Below are 21,034 nucleotides of genomic sequence, written 5' to 3'. Positions count from 1 at the left end.
GATAATCCAACCTTGTCCTCCAACAGATACACTCGTATGGGTCGTTTGTCCAAATCCCTGAAATACGACCCATCAAAGCATCTACTACAATTACGCCCCATCGGCATTTTCATATTAATGATTTGTACTCTTTTATTTGCACTGTGATTTGCGTTTCGTGTAGCTCAGTTGGTAGATTATTGCGTTATACCTTGATATGTAATCATGCTATCATGGGTTCGATCCCAGGGAATGGATGTGCATGAAAAGGTATATGCTCAATAAATCATAATTTAGCATGATTTCTGTGAGGGTTAGGTTTAGGTCTGGGGTTTAGGCTGGGGTTGGACGAATAAGCCACTTAGTAAAATATGTGGGAAATACTGTGAGATCGGTGTAAACCGCCCACACCATTGCATTTAAATAAACGTGCGTTTTGATTGGTAATGATGTTATACGTCATTTCATGATGACAGACGCTTAACTTTAAATCGTAAATATAGGTCGTAATAAGGTGCTTGCACAAATGACCTATTTTTTGTTGGAGGACAGCCTGTCATTGTACAAGCTAGCCTCTTAAGACCCGAGAAACATGTTTTAGATTTTTTTTTTTTACATGTACATTGTTTAAAGAATTAAAACACACACACACACACACACACACACACATATATGGTCCCACTTTATATTGTGTCCCTAATACCTGTAACTAGATGTGTATGTAGTATGTAACCACACACCGCCGTCGGTGTGTGAATGGGTGAATGTGAGGCAAATTGTAAAGCGCTTTGGATGGCCATGTGGTCTGTTGAAAGCGCTATATAAATGCAGTCCATTTACCATTTACCATTTACAGTGTAAGTACACATTGGTACATATTATCTACAGCTCGAATATTTGTGTAGCTGCACACATGTAACAACCCACTGAATGGTATCTGTGCAAGTACAAATGTGTAACTGGACAATGGTCAACAATGGACAACACTTTCTTAAATTTCTCTCAAAGGACTCTAAGGACTCAATTTCTTAAAAAAAACAAAAAAAACACACATGAATGAACATGCATAAAAGATGATTTTCAACTATAACAGAATGATTCAATATTGTTTTTCTTTTCTCCAAAATGTGTGTTAAATGACCATAACAAGTTTTATATGTATCTGTAAACTAAAACTAATTTACATAGTGTTTTTGGGGCAACATGTAATGAAAAAAAGTGTAGTGAAAATAGTAATAATTGACAAGATTTCATAATAAAATATAATATTTCACAGAATATTGAAATATGATTTGTTTCTCTGTTCATTTGTTGTGTCTCATGCTTTTAGTCCCAGTCTCCTCATATGAGCACATCTATGAAATCAACATCTTGTTTCATAACATATAGTTTCAGTCATATTTTTATTTATAACCCCATAACATTTTCCTGAGATGTTGATTTATGACACACAATGTAAAATTTTGATTTAAATGATAATTACAAAATATGATCATATTTCCATAAGAGTGTCCCTAAATTAATTTAGACTTTTTGTTGACCAAGAGAGAAAGTGTTCACGGTGAAACATCCAATCATCTGTCATCTCTGTGCAGGACATCCAGACTTAAAACAGTCTCAGAGAAATTCACACAAATATAATGTCCTCACATGAGGCGGCAGGGTCTTAAGAGTTTAAGTCACGATAAACCTTTTCATTACTACTGGATCTGCCAGTTTATCCTGAGTGTCAAATGATTATTAAACAGAAACTCATTTATATCATCTGCATCTGTCATGTAATGATTTTCATGAAGCTTAACTGCAGTCCAAGCATCTGCACACAGAAATAAAAATTATTTCAATTAAGTCAATGAAAGTGTACTTCTCCATGTCTAAAAACCACACTGGTTCAAAGCAATGGCTACTCACTTCTCTGTGTGTGTTTGTGTGTGTGTGTGTGTGTGTGTGTGAGAGAGAGAGCTTGTTTATGTGGTTAAAGAGGACACAAATTTGTATAATGACATGGGTATGACACAGGTATTACAATGAGGAGGTGGTTTATGAGGACATTTTAGTGTCCCCGTAATTCAAAACGCTTATAAATCATAGAGAATTAGTTATTTTGAAAATCCAAAATTGCACAAAGTTTCCTGTGAGGGTTAGGTTTAGGTGTAGGGTTGGGGTAGGGCAATAGAAAATACAGTTTGTACAGAATAAAACCCATTATGCCTATTGAGAGTCCCCATAAACCACATATATCAACATGTGTGTGTGTGTGTGTGTGTTCACTACTCATTGATTTGTGTGTGTGTGTGTTTTTTTCACTACTCACTACTCAATGGTCTGTGTGTGTTTGTGTGTGTGTTTGTTCACTACTCAATGATCTCTCTGTGTGTGTGTGTGTGCGCGTGCGTGTGTGTGTGTGTGTTTACTTGTGATGGGTGAAACGCAGAGCATAAATTCCGAGTATGGGTTTCTATACTTGGCGCACGTCACATCTCTTTATGATATTTTCAGAGCAGTGATCTCACTGTTGATGTTTGGAAACATGTTATTGCTGGCTGTGAGAACTCAGTGTGTTTGACCGCAGAGGTTATTAAAGAAACTTGCTTGAAGAAAGAAGAGGAACTGGCATCTTAACCCACACACAACTGATGATCTCTGAACCCAGTTTGGACTGATGGGGGTGAACTCTCACACATTCAGGGAGTCTTTCTTTTTTTCTCACATTTACAGAACTGTGTAAGCAACAGTGGGAAAAAGTTTTTGAAACAATACTGTTACTGATTTTGTGTGAACTACAAATAAATAATAGTGAAAATGGTGACATATTCATGCATATTACATGTTCAAACATCACCAGATACTGGCCTGGGATGAATAATGCCATTTGTTTGTCTTCTGTTGTCGGCTTTATAACCAATTCTTACTATGTGTTTCCAGATCACTACAGTCACATCCACTCGCAAAGTACTGCTTGTAGATTTCAGCATCCACCTACAGTAGATAAACCTCAGGCTGCAGACTTCCACACGGTGTTTGCATCTTTTGATCTCAAGTATTACAGCACTAGATTTAACTATGGTAGGGTGACCGTATGTGCCATTTTCCCCAGACGCATCCCGGTCAGGATTTCTATATCTCTTTTTCAGTTGTGTTCTTTGATGTCATGCGCTGATCGGTTTGTGCAGCACTGCTTCAAATCGAAAAAAGATATGAAAACAAGAAAACAAAACCTGGATATTTTAGGCAAAATAGTAATCCTGGCCAGGACACATAAACTTATCAAGACATCTGAGGAGAATCTCACAACATAGGAGATCAAATGAGGGGATCAACAGAAGCAGAGAAAACAGTCTCATCTGAACTGAAACTTCTTGTTCTTCAACAGATATCTGAGGATTCAGGATCAACAGACTGACAAGAGACCCTCGCTGAGAAGATTGTAATCTTGAGACCAGTCGACGAGTGACTGAGGAGAGTGTGTTTGTGAATGGTGTGGTAAGTGGATGCAAGTGTTCGTGATTAATAATCAGGTGATTGTGAACGCGTTTAGGAAGCTGGTGAGGCATGTGATTTCATGACAAAAACAGGCTGATTACATCAGAGATGGCAAAGAAGCCCACACTTATGTTCTGAATGAAAGAAAGATTGAATGAATTGTTTTCTCTCAAAGTCTCAAAAAGCACCTGATGGAGGTTTATGTTTTCATCAAGTTTTTTTCTGATTCATAAAGGTACCTGAATTCACAAATCATGGAGAATGCATTTAGTCAGCATCGTCATCTACTGCAGTAAAGATAGTTTGCGGTTTGATTTTCATAGTTATTTGGCTATTAATACACAGTGCGCTGTCATAGACATCTAAATAATGCTGAATGTTATTCTCCATGATTTGTGACACTGTTCTCTGAGCCGAATGTATTTTTTTTTTTTTTTTTTTTTTTTTTTTTTTTTTTTTTAGTTGGACACTTAAAGGAATCAAACCAGTGTCATCTTCATCAGCTTGATCTGTGCATCTTTTCACAGCTAAGTTCTTGTCCGTAAACCCATTGGTAAGTCTGCTAGTAATGAATATTAAAGATAGGCATTCCTCATGTCGACTATTAAACACGCAGACTGCTGGAATACAAAAATACAGTTTTAGTTCGAGCTCGATTTCTTAAAACTTCACAGTTCAGTTTGGGTCAGTCTTCACAGATCAGAATAGTGATGTTACTGACTCATACAAAGAGTTAACTGACCATAACTACAGTGTGAGGCTTTTTTTATTCATCAGAATAGTTTAGGGCTCAGGAAAGGGTAAACTGTCAAAAACTATACTGTGAAACTTTTCGCATATCAGAAAGTCTTTTACAGCTGTGTATGAGCTGATTTCCCCCTTGGAATACCGACATACAGCTAAAAAAAATATATATATATGTGTTGGGCATAGATTAATTTTTTAAAATCTAGATTAATCTCACTGTAATCTTGGAATTAATCTAGATTAAAATGGCTAATTTGAATTCTGCCGAAGTCATTCAGAATATGTGTGCTACCCAAATAAAATAATGACTAAAAGTAACGTTAAGTCTTTGAAAACGGGTTTCTCAAGACAGGTGGTGCATTAGACCATGGACTCATCTCCTGTTTCCAAAATGCATCACAAACTGCTTGAGAAAGCTGTAAACTAATTCCACATTGCACAAGGTGCAAACAACCTTACGCCTGTTTCACACATACTCCGTCTGCAGTGCGTATGCATTGCGTATTTTTATACACACCCATGTTAACGGATTCCAGCGTTCACGCGGTTGCAGTCCGTCAATACATTCGAGGAGCGTTGCGTCTGCAGCAGTGCAACAATCGTTCACGTACTGAGTAGCGGACTGCAAACGCGTCTTGTGTGAAAGCTCAATGAGTATGAGTCCGTGCTGTTTCTGCACCACACACGAAATGCACACGGGCTGCATACGCACTGCAGAGGGAGTATGTGTGAAACAGGTTTGCGTCTTGTCAAGGTTTTCAATGGAATGCTTCTTTAAAAAAAAATAAAATCCCTGAAGCAAACCCGGCGGCTTCACCTGCATCCATGTTAGCACGTCACGTTTGATGTTCAAGATGAAAGTCATCGTAGCTCGCCTAATATAGACCCAGCTCTCAAGCCAACTTTGAGAATAGATTATCGGTGATATTTTTTTTTTATTGCCCAATAAGAGTTTCCCGTTAACGCAGCACGATAACTTAAATAACGGCCCACCAATAATATATATATATATATATATATATATATATATATATATATATATATATATATGTAGACAATGTTTTCATACTGGCTCATCTTGGCACAGAAGAACACAGTCTCATTTCATTTGTAATTTTTTTTCTTTACATAATTTGACACTTTTTCTTCTGTTCAAAAAGTCTTTCTTTTCGCTATAACCACAAACAACCAGATGTTATGAATCTGAGTACAGAAGCTCTATGTTTCTATAAAGGACAATATTTGGAAGAGATACAACTATTTAAAAATCTGGAACCTGAGGATGCAAAAAATCATAATACTGAGAAAATCACCTTTAAAGTTGTCCAAATGAAGTCATTAACAGTCTATATAAATTAACAATAATTAATTATTGCTATATTTATGGCAGGGAAACATAATCTTTACTTAAAATCCTAATGATTTTTGGCATATAAGAAAAATCAATAATTGTGACCCATACACAATATTGTTGGCTATTGCTTCTAATATACCTGTGCTATATCTTACTGCTTTTGTGCTCCAGGCTCACATTAGTCTCACGACACACACTTCTCCAGAAATCCTGTATAATTCGACCAATCTGATGATGAAACTCATGAAGTGTTTCCACTTGTGTGTGTCGTATGCTTCAGACGTTCAGCTAACAGTCCTTGGACTTGATGTCTGAGACTGAGATTGGGGTCATGTTTGCCGTTCTCACTGAAAAACGTGTCACAACCACTGCCATGTCAAAGTTGTGTGTTTCACAGGTTAGTGGTTATGGTTATAGTAAAGGTTAGACAGATAGTTAACATAGGAAGAACAGAGTTCAACACAACAGCAGCATCAGTCCTATATATATGAATGTTAAAACTACACAAATCCTGGAGAATGAATTAAAATCTTTATTGCGGTAGACAATGTTTTCATACTGGCTCATCTTGGCACAGGAGAACACAGTCTTCTAAAAAACAAAGAATCTGTTTCATTTGTCTTTTTTTTCTTTACATAATTTGACACTTTTTCTTCTGTTCAAAAAGTATTTTTTTCTCGCTATAACCACAAACAACCAAATGTTATGAATCTGAGTACAGAAGCTCTATGTTTCCATAAAGGACAATATTTGGACGAGATACAACTATTCAGCTAACGGTCCTTGGACATGACGTCTGAGACTGAGATTGGGGTCATGTTTGCCGTTCTCACTGAAAAACATCCACAACCACAGTCATGTCAAAGTCTTGTGTTTCCCAGGTTAGTGCTTATGGTTATAGTAAGGGTTAGATAGATAGTAAACATAAGAGGAACAGAGTTCAACAGAAAAGCAGCATCAGTCTGTGCTCAGCTCTCCAGAGAAAGTTGAATCTGTTGAGGTGTTTACAGAATGACCTGCCTGAGCTGTTACTATTGAACATCAACCACAAGTTTATCTTGAGGAACTGTTCTTATTACAGTACAAGTGTACTGTACATTACATTTTAGCATAAACGAAAATACATATTAGTTGTGAAAACTACTTGAATTTGAGTGGATCTTGATTCATCTGAAATGGTTTCTTTTCAGGATACTATTTTTATATAGTTTTGTTATCACTCATCGTCCAATAAGCATATGGCCAGTTTTTTATGTGTGTTACTCTCCTCACCATCTACAATTATTCATTTACTCCTAACTCAGATTCTCCTTTAATTGTGGCATTTTACATGTTGGTCTATTTTTTAAAACTAACCTTTTATTCACATTAAAGGAGCCCAGAGGTCTCCAGAGGCACATACATTACACTCGAGCTGTCAACGGTTTAATAATCTTTGTGTACAACCTACACATCACTCATCCTCCATACCAGGGGCGTAGCCGTCTTTTCAGAAGTGAGGGGGACAGAAATTACACACACACAGACACATAAAACATTACGATATAAGATTTCTGTAATCTATAGCCTACCAGTCAACAGTTTTTTAACAGTAAGATTTTTAATGTTTTGAAAGAAATCTCTTCTGCTCACCAAGCCTGCATTTATTTGATCCAAAGTACAGCAAAAATATTGAAATATTTATTCTGTTTCAAATAACTGTTTTCTATTTGAATTTTAAAGGTAATTTATTCCTCTGATCAAAGGTGTATTTTCAGCATCATTCCTCCAGTCTTCAGTGTCACATTAATCAGAAATAATTATAATATGATGATTGGCTGATTATCAATATTTAAAACATATGAGTAAATATGTTAAAATAAATGCTTTCAGCATTCTTTGATAAGTAGAAGGATCCACAGATCAGCATGTATGTGATTTAAAAAAAAATAAAATAAAGAAATTAATACTTTTATTTAGCAAGGATTCTTAAATTGATCAAAAGTGATGAAAAAGACATCATTTTACAATGATTTCTACAATGATTACAGAGATTTATTTCAGATAAATGTTGCTCTTCTGAACTTTCTATTCATCAAAGAAACCTGAAAAAATTATACTCCAGTTGTTTTCAACATTATCATAATACAAGTTTTTTTTTTTTTTTTTTTTTTTTTTTTTAAGCAGCAAATCAGTATATCAGAATTATTTCTGAAGGATTGTGTGACTTGAGTAATGATGAAAAAAATCAACTTTGAAATCTCAATATATTACATTTTGAAATATATTAAAATAGAAAACAGTTATTTTAAATAGGCTAGTAAAAATATTTAAAAATTTCACTGATTTGCAGTACGTGGATCAAATAAATGCAGGCTTGGTGAACAGAAGAGACTTCTTAAAAAAACATTAACAAGCTTACGGCTCAATAACTTCTGACTGGTAGTGGATACTATAGGCAACTTAAATTTTTCTCTAATCTCTAGCTTTTAATTGGCTTAGAAATATATAACTGCTGGACAATAACAAATAATAATGATTTGTTTATATACTACAAACACTTTTTACCACATAATAAGGCAGAATAGTTTCTGTACTGTAATAAATGCTATGTCAATTAGCACTACATTGTTCATATACTTTTTTTGGACTTTAAAAAGACAAAACCGAAAACAATTGTTTTCATACAGCGATTGGTGGACGCTTTCTCCGGCTTTGACTATGAATTAACACACACACACACACACACACACACGCACACACACACACACACACACACACACACACACACACACACACACACACACACATACATACACACACACTGCAGGAGTGTTTAGCGCTCTGTGATGTTCATTTCGCCTTCTGGGTCAGAAAAAAACATCAGGTCATTTGCAGACTATCCTGTTTCTTTGAGTTTAAAACTATATTTATTCACATTTGAAAACCTCTATACGAACACACTCTACGCCCCTGCTCCATACTGTTACAGTCATGTGACCATGAGCCCTTCAAAACACATCTGGCTTTTAGAACATTTAGAAAACTTATGCAAATGACTTCTATTGGATAAATAAAATAATTAATCAATATTACCAAGAGAAAAGTCAAGCAGCACTGGCATCGTCTCACTATAAAGCAGGATTTCAACACTCAGTCTGTAGATCAGAGGAAGTGAACAAACACAGGAAGAGCTGAGAGTATTTAAAGAAAGAGTTGAGAGAACATAATGAAGAGGAAGACTGACAGAAAGAGAAGATGGCTGATAAGTGTCACTTGTGTCTGCTGGGACTGATCTTTCTCTCTTCACTTCTCACAGGTAAAGACATCTGTGTTTTCTCTTCAAGACAGTTAGTGAATTAATCTGAGAAAGAGTTCATCTGAACATGATCAGTGTATTATTGTGTTACAAACAGAACATACTGGATTATTCCTGAACGCACTGAAACTAGACGCTTTCACACTCAAACATCTGATGCTGAATTATCTTCATGTTAAGAGTGTGTTTGTGAGTCAAACAGCTCTCTGATCAAGACAAACTGTTTATTCTGGATAAATGTAAATGTAATTAATTTAACAGAGTGTGTTGTTTGCATTAAGTGAAGATGTATGATCTGAATCTTCTGATTTTTATGCTGCTAAATTTTATGTTTTCATTTATTAATATAATAGTATAATAATCACTCATATGTTCTGGTGTTTCAGGTCTCAGTGAAGTGGATCATGTGTTCATCAGTTCTGGTGAAGATGTCCGTCTGCCCTGTAATAATGCTCTTCCTGGCTGTAAATCAACTACATGGATCTATAATAACAGATTCAGAGATTCATCAGCAGTTGAACTGTTTGCTGGAGGGAGAAAGAAGACAGACACAGAGAGACATGAGAGACTGAGTCTGGAGTCTGACTGCTCTCTGAACATCAAGAGCGTCACAGAAGAAGATTGGGGATCTTACACCTGCCAACAATATGTGAATGGACAATGGCAAGGAACTGATGCTGGTGTTTATCTGCATGTTCTTCATGGTAATTTTATGATTGAATGGTCAATTTAAAAAGGACAAATTCTTCATTTAATCTCTCAGGATGTTTGTAAAGTGTGTGACGTGTGTGTTATTCTGTGTTTCAGTCTCTTCATTACCGTCACAGACTGAGATCAGTGCAGGTCTCTCTCTGACTCTCTTCTGTCAGTTGTATTCATATTCATCATATGCTCGAGACTCTTGTGATGCTTGGATCCGTTCTGAGGGAATTGATCTGTTCTGGGTGAATCAGGCTGGTGTTAAACTGACAAACTCAGACTCCAGATATCAGATATCAGCTCCAGATCACTGTTACATCTCTCTGAAGACAACAATCCTGAATGAAGATCACAACAGAGAGTGGAGATGTAATATTACTCAGAGAGATCAACTCAAGTCCTCAGTCTCATACACTGTCAAGATCTCAGGTGAGAAAACAATCTCATGATCAGATGTAGAAGAGTCTTAGATGTGCTAATATAATGATAGATAATGTTAGAGTCATCTTGTGTTAAGTGACTGAAATATGATCGTCATGTTTTATGATGAATCTGAACTAACATCATCTTTACAGATCAAGCTGATTCAACGACAGCAGTCACAAACTCTCAGCATCGCTCAACTACAAACACAGATGACACTGAAGGTACAGCATCAGTGACTTTCTCACATCAGTACTTCACATTGTGTTATATTAGAGGTATCTTGTGTGTTAACTAAAATATGATCTTCATGTTTTATGATGAATCTGAACTAACATCATCTTTACAGATCAAGCTGATTCAACGACAGCAGTCACAAACTCTCAGCATCGCTCAACTACAAACACAGATGAAACTGAAGGTACAGAATCAGTGACTTTCTCACATCAGTACTTCACATTGTGTTATATTAGAGGTATCTTGTGTGTTAACTAAAATATGATCGTCATGTTTTATGATTCATCTGAGGTAATGTCATCTTTACAGATCAAGCTAAAAGAGTAACAGCATTGACTCCAGCAGAAACGTCTACACAAGGTACAGTCACAGATTTACTTTCACTGTTGTGAGTTTTATTGAATACTCTTCACAATATTCAATCAGTTAAACTGAAAGAGCAGTTTCACAGAAATAAAGAAATGAAAATGAAGAGTTATATCTGTTTTGTAAGTCGAGTCTAATGTTGATTTTTTTCTGCTGAAGTTTCTCTGGTTTCCATCCATTGTGCTGAAGAGCAGAGCTCATGGTTTGGTTGTTTCTTCATGCAGTGAACACAGATGTGCAATAATAAACTGTTTTATTTGTTCACTACATGTGATCTGCAGATGATCAGCTGCATGTTTTAACTGAAGTTAATATGATTTGCTGGTCTTAAATAGCTTTTCTTTTCTGCCTCTATAAAAGTGCATATATAATGTTGCCTTGTTTCTCTAAAGTTGCTCTCTTTCTTGCTTTAAATCCAGCCTAAACCCATGTGTTGCGTGTGAAACACAAAAGGCTTTAATTAGTATACATTTATTATGAAATGACTGCATTTCCATGTCAATCCACATAAATTTTGACCACGAACAATGCGCTGTCATTTTAATTCAGCGCATGCAGCACAGCAAAAATAGACTCGGTGCGTAAACGATCGCTGCACTGCGCCTGGAACGGACTGCAACCGCGTGCAGTGTGAACGCTGGAATCCGTTAACATGGGTGCGTAAAAAAATACGCACTGCAGATGGAGTATGTGTCAAACGGGTGTAAGGCAGTGTTTGTGGCTTCAGAAAACCTTTCCTCTGCCGCTCTTAGCGCCTCCTGCTGGAAGAAAATGAACTCGTGGAGTGCCGCCACCAATTCAGTGCAAGGCTGTGGGGAAACACTGCATTGCCAGGCTAAAATGAACCCAAATTGAGCTAGGCATTAAACCTACAAATATTGTTAATTTTAAAAATCACGTTTACACACAAATAATAATTATCAAAAGGAAAATGTTTAAAACAACAGAAAAGTCAAAAAAGTAACATGTAAGAAGAAATTAATAAAGCATTGAACATGTAAGATCAAATTGGACTTTGTTCAATTGTATATATTGTATAAAATATACGGAAAAACTATTATACAATAAATGTACAATTAGTTAGGTTCTTTACCAACTATTTTGGCATGACAGTACACAAATAAACCACAACATTAACATTGATATTATAACATTTAACAGACGTGTGTGTGTGTGTGTGTGTGTGTGAAAGAATGTGAGCAAGTGTATGAAAGACTGTGTAAACTCCATTTCTAAACAACACAGAACAAGCATTTAACATTGTTTTTACAAATGAATCACTCACAGTTTGTTTCATAGGCCATGAATACAGATCATGCATTAATGTCAATTTTCATAATCTCTTTAGCATAACTGATGTAGTCATGAAGAAGCTCAACACTTTGTGTGGTTGTTTAATGTCTCTGTCTACCGCAGGGCTCTAGAATGCTATCAGTGTTGGGGGTGACGAGTTACAAAGTAACGGATTACAGTAACTATATTACTTTTTTGGGTAACCAAGTACGCATTACACTAATAATATTGGTAACTACACTACTTTACTAGACTATAGTAACACGCTTTCCTGCGTTACACATGCTGTGTTTGCCTGTGTGTAAAGTTCTGGGCCTAGTTTACCTATAACGATTGATCTTAGCTCTTAACCCTCAAAGACTGAGACAGCCGCCTTCGGCAAAAAACAACTGTGTTCTTTAATTTTTTATAACTTTTGAGCCGCTAATTAGGGCTGGGACAACGCATCGAGGTCATCGATGACGTCGACGCAAATAATACGTTGACGCAAAATATGCGCATCGATTCGTCGACATGTTTTTATTTCTCTAAAAAAAGTTTGCAAAACGTTTACCTTAAGTGCACTGAATATACGCGATGGCCGGATCAACATTCTTTCCAACGTTATATATCCAATCCAGGGGGTTTTCTGCATTGATCTTTTTTTGGGGCGGCTGGCAAAGCCTTATTTGATCGGTGAGTGATGGGCCTGACAGGGCGCGTACGAGAGAGAGCCCCGGCTGCGCGCGCACTCATAGTCTTCAAATCATTAGAAAGGATAGAAAAAGGGGGGAACACCAAAGTTTCACATGGAGCATTCAGAGATTTTTTTCTCTCCATGACAGGCTGCTGGCTCCCACTGTTAATTTTTTTTCAATTTAAAGCACTCTCTGTATTAGCTTAAAGCCCTCAAGTTTACATTGGTTACTGTATTCTTTCAAGCTCTAAACAATACTTTTTTTTTTGAATGCTAGACATCAAGTTGTTGTTATTTTCATCTGAAAGAAGAACTTTTTTTCAGTAAACTAGGCCCTATGTGTTCAGTAAGCTTGTTTCAGTAAGCTATGTGTTTTCAAGGCTTCAAGGTTTTATTGAATGCTATCTCTATACAAGTGCAAAGTTATGCATTCTTAGTCAGTCTTTTATTTTGTAATTTTAAGAACAATAAACATTCAAGTTTTTTTTCAATTCAATTCAAGTTTATTTGTATAGCGCTTTTTTACAAAACAAATCGTTACAAAGCAACTTTACAGAAAATTATGTTTCTACAATATTTAGTAGTAGCTAGTTGTTTGTGCACCTTTGACAGGATTTTAGAAAAAAAAAAATAATAATAATACAAGACGTAGTCAGCTAGACGATGAACTATCAATATTATTAAGTTATTATATGATTCAGTCACACATTTAGCAATAATTGTTAGTTCTGTTTGTTGATTCAGGGTTAGCATCATCTGGGGTCCTCTGAGGGGTCAGCATCATCTCTTCTCAGGTTTTCTGGATCCAGACTGGAGCTTGTGTAAATCCTAGTTACCACAGGATGTGAATCCCGTGGCGAAACATAGAAACAAAATACAGACATCATTAGCATAGCTGCTGTTCCAACAAAATAAAATTAGTTTAACCCAAGCTAATGAATAAAAAATGCACCATTGATCAGATGCAACTACACTCACAATTAAAAAGATAGATTTGTCGAATGCTTGGCGAAAGAGATGTGTTTTTAATCTCGATTTAAACAGAGAGAGTGTGTCTGAACCCCGAACATTATCAGGAAGGTTATTCCAGAGTTTGGGAGCCAAATGTGAGAAAGCTCTACCTCCTTTAGTGGACTTTGCTATCCTAGGAACGACCAAAAGTCCAGCGTTTTGTGACCTTAGGGTGCGTGATGGGTTGTAGCGTGGTAGAAGGCTAGTTAGGTATGCAGGAGCTAAACCATTTAGGGCCTTATAGGTAAGTAATGATAATTTGTAACTGATACGGAACTTAAAAGGTAGCCAGTGCAGAGACTGTAAAATTGGGGTAATATGATCATATTTTCTTGACCTGGTAAGCACTCTAGCTGCTGCATTTTGGACTACCTGTAGCTTGTTTATTGATGAAGCAGGACAACCACCTAGAAGTGCATTACAATAGTCCAGTCTAGAGGTCATAAATGCATGAACTAGCTTTTCTGCATCAGAAACAGATGTTTCAACATGTTTCTTAGCTTGGCAATGTTTCTAAGATGGAAGAATGCAGTTTTTGTAACATTGGAAATATGATTTTCAAAAGACAAATTGCTGTCTAATGTAACACCCAGATTTCTGACTGTAGAGGAAGTAACAGTACATCCGTCTAGTTGCAAATTGTAATCTACAAGATTCTGTGTAGTGTTTTTTGGTCCAATAATTAGTATCTCTGTCTTATCTGAATTTAATTGGAGAAAATTATTTGTCATCCAATCTTTTAAATTTTTAACACACTCTGTTAGCTTAGATAATTGGGAAGTTTCATCTGGTCTCGTTGAGATATATAGCTGAGTGTCATCAGCATAACAGTGGAAGCTAATTCCGTATTTTCTAATAATATTACCAAGGGGCAACATGTATATTGAAAATAGAAGGGGACCTAGGACGGATCCTTGTAGCACTCCATATTTTACTGATGATAAATGAGATGACTCCCCATTTAAGTAAACAAAATGGTAGCGATCGGACAGGTAGGATCTAAACCATCTTAGAGCCTGCCCTTGAATACCTGTATAGTTTTGTAATCGATCTATGAGTATGTCATGATCTATGGTGTCGAACGCAGCACTAAGATCAAGTAAGACTAGAAATGAGATGCAGCCTTGATCTGACGCAAGGAGCAGGTCATTTGTAATTTTAACAAGTGCAGTTTCTGTGCTATGGTGGGGCCTAAAACCTGACTGAAATTCTTCATAAAGATCATTTTTATGCAGGAAGGTGCTCAATTGAGCAGACACAACTTTTTCAAAAATTTTAGACATAAATGGAAGATTTGAAATAGGCCTATAATTTACCAGTACACTGGGATCTAGTTTTGGCTTCTTAATAAGAGGCTTGATAACCGCCAGCTTGAATGGTTTTGGGACGTGACCTAAAGATAACGACGAGTTAATGATATTGAGAAGCGGTTCTTCTGCTACAGGTAACAGCTCTTTCAGTAATTTAGTGGGTACAGTATCTAATAAACATGTTGTTGGTTTAGATACAGTGATAAGTTTATTTAGCTCTTCCTGTCCTATGGTTGTAAAGCACTGCAGTTTATCTTTGGGTGCGATGGATGAAACTGAAGTGTTAGATGATGTAGAATCTACATTCGCTATTGTATTTCTAATGTTATCTATTTTATCAGTGAAGAAATTCATAAAGTCACTGCTATTTAATGTTGGTGGAATATTTGAATCAGGTGGCGTTTGGTAATTTGTTAACTTAGCCACTGTGCTAAATAAAAACCTTGGATTGTTTTGGTTATTTTGAATGAGTTTGTGGATATGCTCTGCCCTAGCAGTTTTTAGAGCCTGTCTATAGCTGGACATACTGTTTTTACATGCAATTCTAAAAACTTCTAAGTTAGTTTTTTTTCCATTTGCGTTCAAGACTACGAGTTACTTTCTTGAGAGAGTGAGTATTACTGTTATACCATGGTACAGTACGTTTTTCTCTAACTTTTTTCAATTTGATTGGGGCAACAGCTTCTAATGTATTAGAGAAAATAGTGCCCATGTTATCAGTGATTTCGTCTAATTCATGTGTATTTTTGGGTGCAAATAGCAGTTGAGATAGATCAGGCAGGTTATTTGCGAATCTTTCTTTGGTGGCTGGAACAATAGTTCTGCCCAGACGGTATCGCTGCGACATATAGTTAATATCAGTTATATGCAGCATGCACGATACAAGGAAATGGTCTGTAATATCATCACTTTGAGGTACAATATCTATAGCAGTAAGATCGATTCCATGCGATATAATTAAATCTAGTGTATGATTAAAACGATGAGTGGGCCCGGTGACATTTTGCTTGACTCCAAAGGAGTTTATTAGGTCAGTAAACGCAAGTCCTAATGTATCATTTGCATTATCAACGTGAATATTAAAATCTCCCATGATTAGCGCCTTATCAACGGTAACTAGAAGGTCTGAGAGGAAATCTGCAAATTCTTTTAGGAATTCTGTATACGGCCCAGGTGGTCTATACACAGTAGCCAGAGCAAGAGATACATTAGATTTATTTTGCATGTCTGACAGAGTAACATTTAGCAGAAGTATTTCAAAAGAGTTAAACCTATATCCTGTTTTCTGGGTAACATTGAGAATATCACTATATATTGTTGCAACACCCCCGCCACGACCAGTCTGACGGGGCTCATGCTTATAACAGTAGTTTGGTGGAGTGGACTCATTTAGACCAAAATAATTATTTGGTTTTAGCCAGGTTTCAGTCAAGCAGAGTAAATCAAAACTATTATCTGTGATCATTTCATTTACAATAACTGCTTTTGGTGTGAGTGATCTAATAATTATGAGCCCAAACTTTAAAAATTGTTGTTGTTCATTTACTTTACATTTTTCTGGTTTATTTACGATAAGATTTTTTCTAGATCCTATATTATATTTATATTTTGACCTCACTATTCGGGGAACAGACACAGTCTTGATAGTTTTTACAGCGCAAGTACTTTTAGCATTTAAGCGGGTGGAACAAAACTCATCATAATGGTTATTTGAGAATTGTCTTACTAGTCACATATATTGCAATGTTAAGGAATTCATGTTTTTTTTTTTTCATTCAGATATGTAAATAAACATGTATAAATTGTTAGTAGTCATTTAATGGGGAGATAATCGAAATCGAATCGGTCTTGAAAAATTAATCGTTAGATTAATCGATGCATCGAAAAAATAATCGCTAGATTAATCGTTTAAAAAATAATCGTTTATCCCAGCCCTACCGCTAATCCAATCTGAATGCTTTAAAAAGTGACGTAAAGCAGAGATTATCCACGTTTCTGAGATATTTATCTAATTTGGCTATTATTACGTCATCGCATTTTGACAACATTGATTCGTCAGAAGAAACGAGAAGGGTATTCCTATAGGAAGAAACCAATGCTTAGTCCCACCCCGTGCCCAGATTGGTTCAAACTCTCCCATATTAAACCAGTAAGTAGTCTTTTGAACTACTACTTAACATAGCCTATTGCTTTGGAAAATGCACGAAAACAAAGTGAAAGTAAGGTCTGTCGTGAGTGCAAAAACACATAATAACACATTTGCATGAGAAAACTCTCCAAAAAAGCACAGAAAACACTTGACAGAGCTACTTTCACATAAAACAAATCAAAAACAAGGATCTGATAAAGCACTTGGATTTATGTCGATTCTGACACAGATTACAGTCAATGGATCGATCATGTATATTATGTATATTATGTATACTAAGTAAATCATTATATAATTATACAGTTCATAAAGATAGTTGCACTATTTTTTTCTGTTTTTGAATGCTGGAATTTCACCATAGCTTGGAGCTCATCCATCTTTTTACGTAAAGACTGCACATTCGTTAACAAAATTATAGGGAGAGGAGTTTTAGAAAGAATTAGTTTTTTTCAGTCTTTTCTGACGAACACCTCCTTTCCGTCCTCTCTTTCGAACTTTAAATGTAGAGTCCTTTTGTCGCGAGCAATTTTGTTTTTGTCCAACAGCAACAGGTGATAAACTTCCCAAATCAGGATAGCCAAATCCCGCGGGTTGTTTCACGTTGTTAGGGTTGTACCATTGTAAAAGAAACTCCCGGGAATATTGGATTCGTACCGACTCCTGAGGTGATTCAAACACACACAAACTCAGGTGGATCAAAGTCAGTAAAACAATAATCCCCACTTCCTCCATCAAGCCTCTCCTTTTCAAGTTATTCAGTAGGGTATAGAACAAATATCCATTTCCGTCAGTGTTATATATATATATAATTTTTTTGTACAGATCAACAGAAACAAAAAACAAACATTTTACTCTTAGTAAAAAAAACAACAACTGATAACTGATAACATGAAATTATGAAGTTAAACTGCTACTTGCCTTATCTTTCTGCTAAGAAAACCACCTCCTCACACAAGCAGACTTCTGTCCCCTTAACTCCAGTTAGTTTGAGTTCTGCAAAGAGGGACATCAATGGTTTCAATAAAATATTAACATGTGATCACACTGTTGTTGCATCAAAATGTGAAGTAAACAGGAAGGACACAACAGAAACATACATTTTCTAAAAAAAAAAAAACCTCACATCAGTCTCATAAGAATGAAGTTATCTTGTCTCTGGATTTCAACATCTACAGAAACAAACATTATTTTAGTCTTAGTAAAAATAAAGATAACTTGATGTTATTCTGAAGTTTACTCTCCTTAAACCCGTCTGTCCCTCTCTTCAGAAGAACAGCTCCTCCTCCTCACACAGTCTGCGACTCTCACACAAACAGCTTCTGTGTCTTTAACTCTCGGCGCTGGGACAATGACGACACGAGCTCGACAAGTCTGAAATATTACATGTAAAACATACTTTTAACAGTTATCACTTCAACAGCATCAAACATAATTATGCTCGTCTTTACTACACAATGCTGTTTCCTTTAGGAGACTAACGTACATTCAGTTTAACCGCAAAAAAAAAAAAATGAGTGTGACCGTAACCATGATCGTCTATTAACGCCTCAAAAAGTGCAGATAATGTAGAATCTTATGTAAATATGACATAAGACATTCACGAACGTTATATTAAAAGTACCTCTTCCGCTCAGTAACGTTAAATGAGGTTGTTAAGTCTTCCGTTTCTAAGGCGAAAACCGCATCTGTCTTTTTTTATATAACGTTAAGCTCCTTTGTGTCTACCTTTCATAAAACCTTCCGCCTTTCATACAACTGGGTAAACAAAACGATTACTTTACGCTTTGGATCTTTACTTAGCATTATGTCTTTCACTCGCTTCTTGCTTCTTTCACGCTGAGAAAATGGCGGCTGCTCGCACTGGAGGCGTACGATCTTAACCTTACGTGCGTGCTCTCCTTCACGTCCATGTTCCCAACCCAGCGCCGCTGGATTATAGGAGAGACAAATTTTGAACCCAAAGTTGGGTTAAAACAACCCAAAGTCCTATCCAATGGTTTCAACCCAGCATTTGGGTTGAAAAAACAACCCAGCGTTTTTTAAGAATGTTGAGTTAACAGAAATAATGTTTCTATTCCAGCACTAGGATTCTTCAAGACTCTTTTAGAAACTGATTGTCATCTGTATTAGAGACAGTTTGATCATAACTGTTCTCATGTCATTATTTTTCAGATGTCAGAAGAAAGACTGATGACTCTGTGGTGAGTTTTGTTGATCTATGAGTTATTAATAACCAAGCTCCACAGAAGACTGACTCTGAAATATCACACTCTTAATACTCTCATTAGATCAGCACAAGTTAGTGTATTTCTACTGTTTCTGATCTAAAGCTCACAGATAGAAAGAAATATAAAGGAAACAATGACACAATCAACATTTCAATTCATCCTGCTCACAGTGAACAGTATGATTAATCTTCAGTTATTAATGTTTATTTTCGTATTTGTTTATATTTAACAGTTGCTGTGGTAATTTTCCATAACCTCATGTTTCTGTGATAGATTTTCACTGAACCTGAAGTTTTTACAGATATTTGATTTAAACATTTGCTGTAAAATAATGAGTCTTCACTCGTGTTTTGGTGCAGACAGATGAAGTGACTTATGGTTATTACTGCGTACAATAAATAATATATCCAAGAAGAACAAGGTGAGCAAACAGTTCTTGATCCTTCTCAACATGACCTGTATTAGTTTTATTCTTATAGAAATCTGTCTTGAATTGAGCTCAAACCTCATTCTGTAATAACTGTGGGTTGAAACAGAGACTGTGATGTTGATTCAGGTTCGCTGTGATGATAAAGTCACTTACGCTTCCATCAGAGGAACAAAAGCTGGAGCTCAGGAAAACTGCAGTCAACTTTATGCCTCTGTGGACAACAACCATCACAAATCAGACACATATGCAAATTAATATGCATTGTTAATCCTTTTGATCTTTCATTTGAAAAATCACAAAGATTTATCTTATCATTGTATAATAATATTTAAAATAAGGGGGAAAATATCATTATGAAATAAACTTTTTGTTCTTTCTTTTTTTTTAGCTATAGTTGTCATGATTCTGCCTTCATGTCCTGACTTTTCTCTAGTCTTGAAGCAGGATCATGACAGATCCGTGTTTTGTGTACAAGCACATGACCTTGTCTTTGGGGATTTGTGCTTGTGTTGTCTCGTTCCCTTGCCCCGCCCTCCTTGTTATACTAGTCTTGTCGTGATTGCCTTATCTGTGCCACCTGTTGTTTCTTAATTAGTTCCCCTATTTAGATCCCCTAGTGTGCTCTGCCTTTGTCGGTTCATTGTTTCCTTATATGTGTTTCTACTTGTCAGCCCTTTGAATATCTGTGAGTGTTTATTTGTAGTTAGTGTTCTAGTGTTTTGAGTCTTTGTTTATCGTGTCAACATAGTCCTGTTAAGTTATTTTGTATTTACCCAAGTCAGTGTTTTCCCCCTCATGGGTTTTGTTTTCCCCCTTTTTGTATCTAATAAACCCTGTGTGTTGTGATCCCTGTCTGCACTTGAATTCCTCCTTGCCAAACCTTGACAATAGTATGATTCACTGTCCAAACAAACGCAAAGGCGGTGTTCTCAAATTTATCCACTCTGAACATTGGTTTCACTCTTCCAAAACACAGGATCTGTAAGAAGAAACGCCTATCCGATAAATAAAATTGTGCGTATTCACAGAAACGCGTCTCAGTGTAGATGGAAAAAAAAAAGGAAAAAAGAAACATTTTGGAAACCCTCAATTTTGCTGTTTCCGTCTCAAACGTAATTGGATTGTCCAGATCCATGTACGTTTTGATTATTTCATTTCTTATTTAGAATGCAATGACAAGAAATGGAAAAAGGGCTCATTTATTCATTATTCCGTTAAGTTTAACAAATGGAAAATTTTATTTTGGCTCACTTTCTCATTTTTTTCATTTGAGGTTAAAAAATTGTTTTGGATTTGCACTTGAGGGTGGAGTTGAAACACTCCTCTCATCTGATTGGTTAAATTGCTCCGC

At 36.2% G+C, this 21,034-nt stretch overlaps 1 protein-coding gene across 1 annotated transcript; it reads left to right on the top strand.

Moving 5' to 3' along the window:
- The first annotated feature begins 8,790 nt into the window (after nt 1-8,790).
- LOC113100052 (uncharacterized) lies at nt 8,791-19,664 on the top strand. Its single transcript, XM_026264921.1, has 7 exons — nt 8,791-8,861; nt 9,248-9,565; nt 9,669-10,207; nt 10,333-10,404; nt 10,530-10,580; nt 19,198-19,226; nt 19,613-19,664. Exons 1-3 carry the CDS (start codon nt 8,801-8,803, stop codon nt 10,007-10,009), a joined length of 720 nt encoding a protein of 239 aa, XP_026120706.1. The 5' UTR covers nt 8,791-8,800; the 3' UTR covers nt 10,010-10,207; nt 10,333-10,404; nt 10,530-10,580; nt 19,198-19,226; nt 19,613-19,664.
- The last annotated feature ends 1,370 nt before the right edge of the window (nt 19,665-21,034 follow it).

Source organism: Carassius auratus, unplaced genomic scaffold (genome assembly GCF_003368295.1).
Source record: "Carassius auratus strain Wakin unplaced genomic scaffold, ASM336829v1 scaf_tig00217130, whole genome shotgun sequence".
In the NCBI taxonomy this organism is placed as follows: domain Eukaryota; kingdom Metazoa; phylum Chordata; class Actinopteri; order Cypriniformes; family Cyprinidae; genus Carassius; species Carassius auratus.
This window is presented reverse-complemented; position numbering and strand designations above follow the sequence as displayed.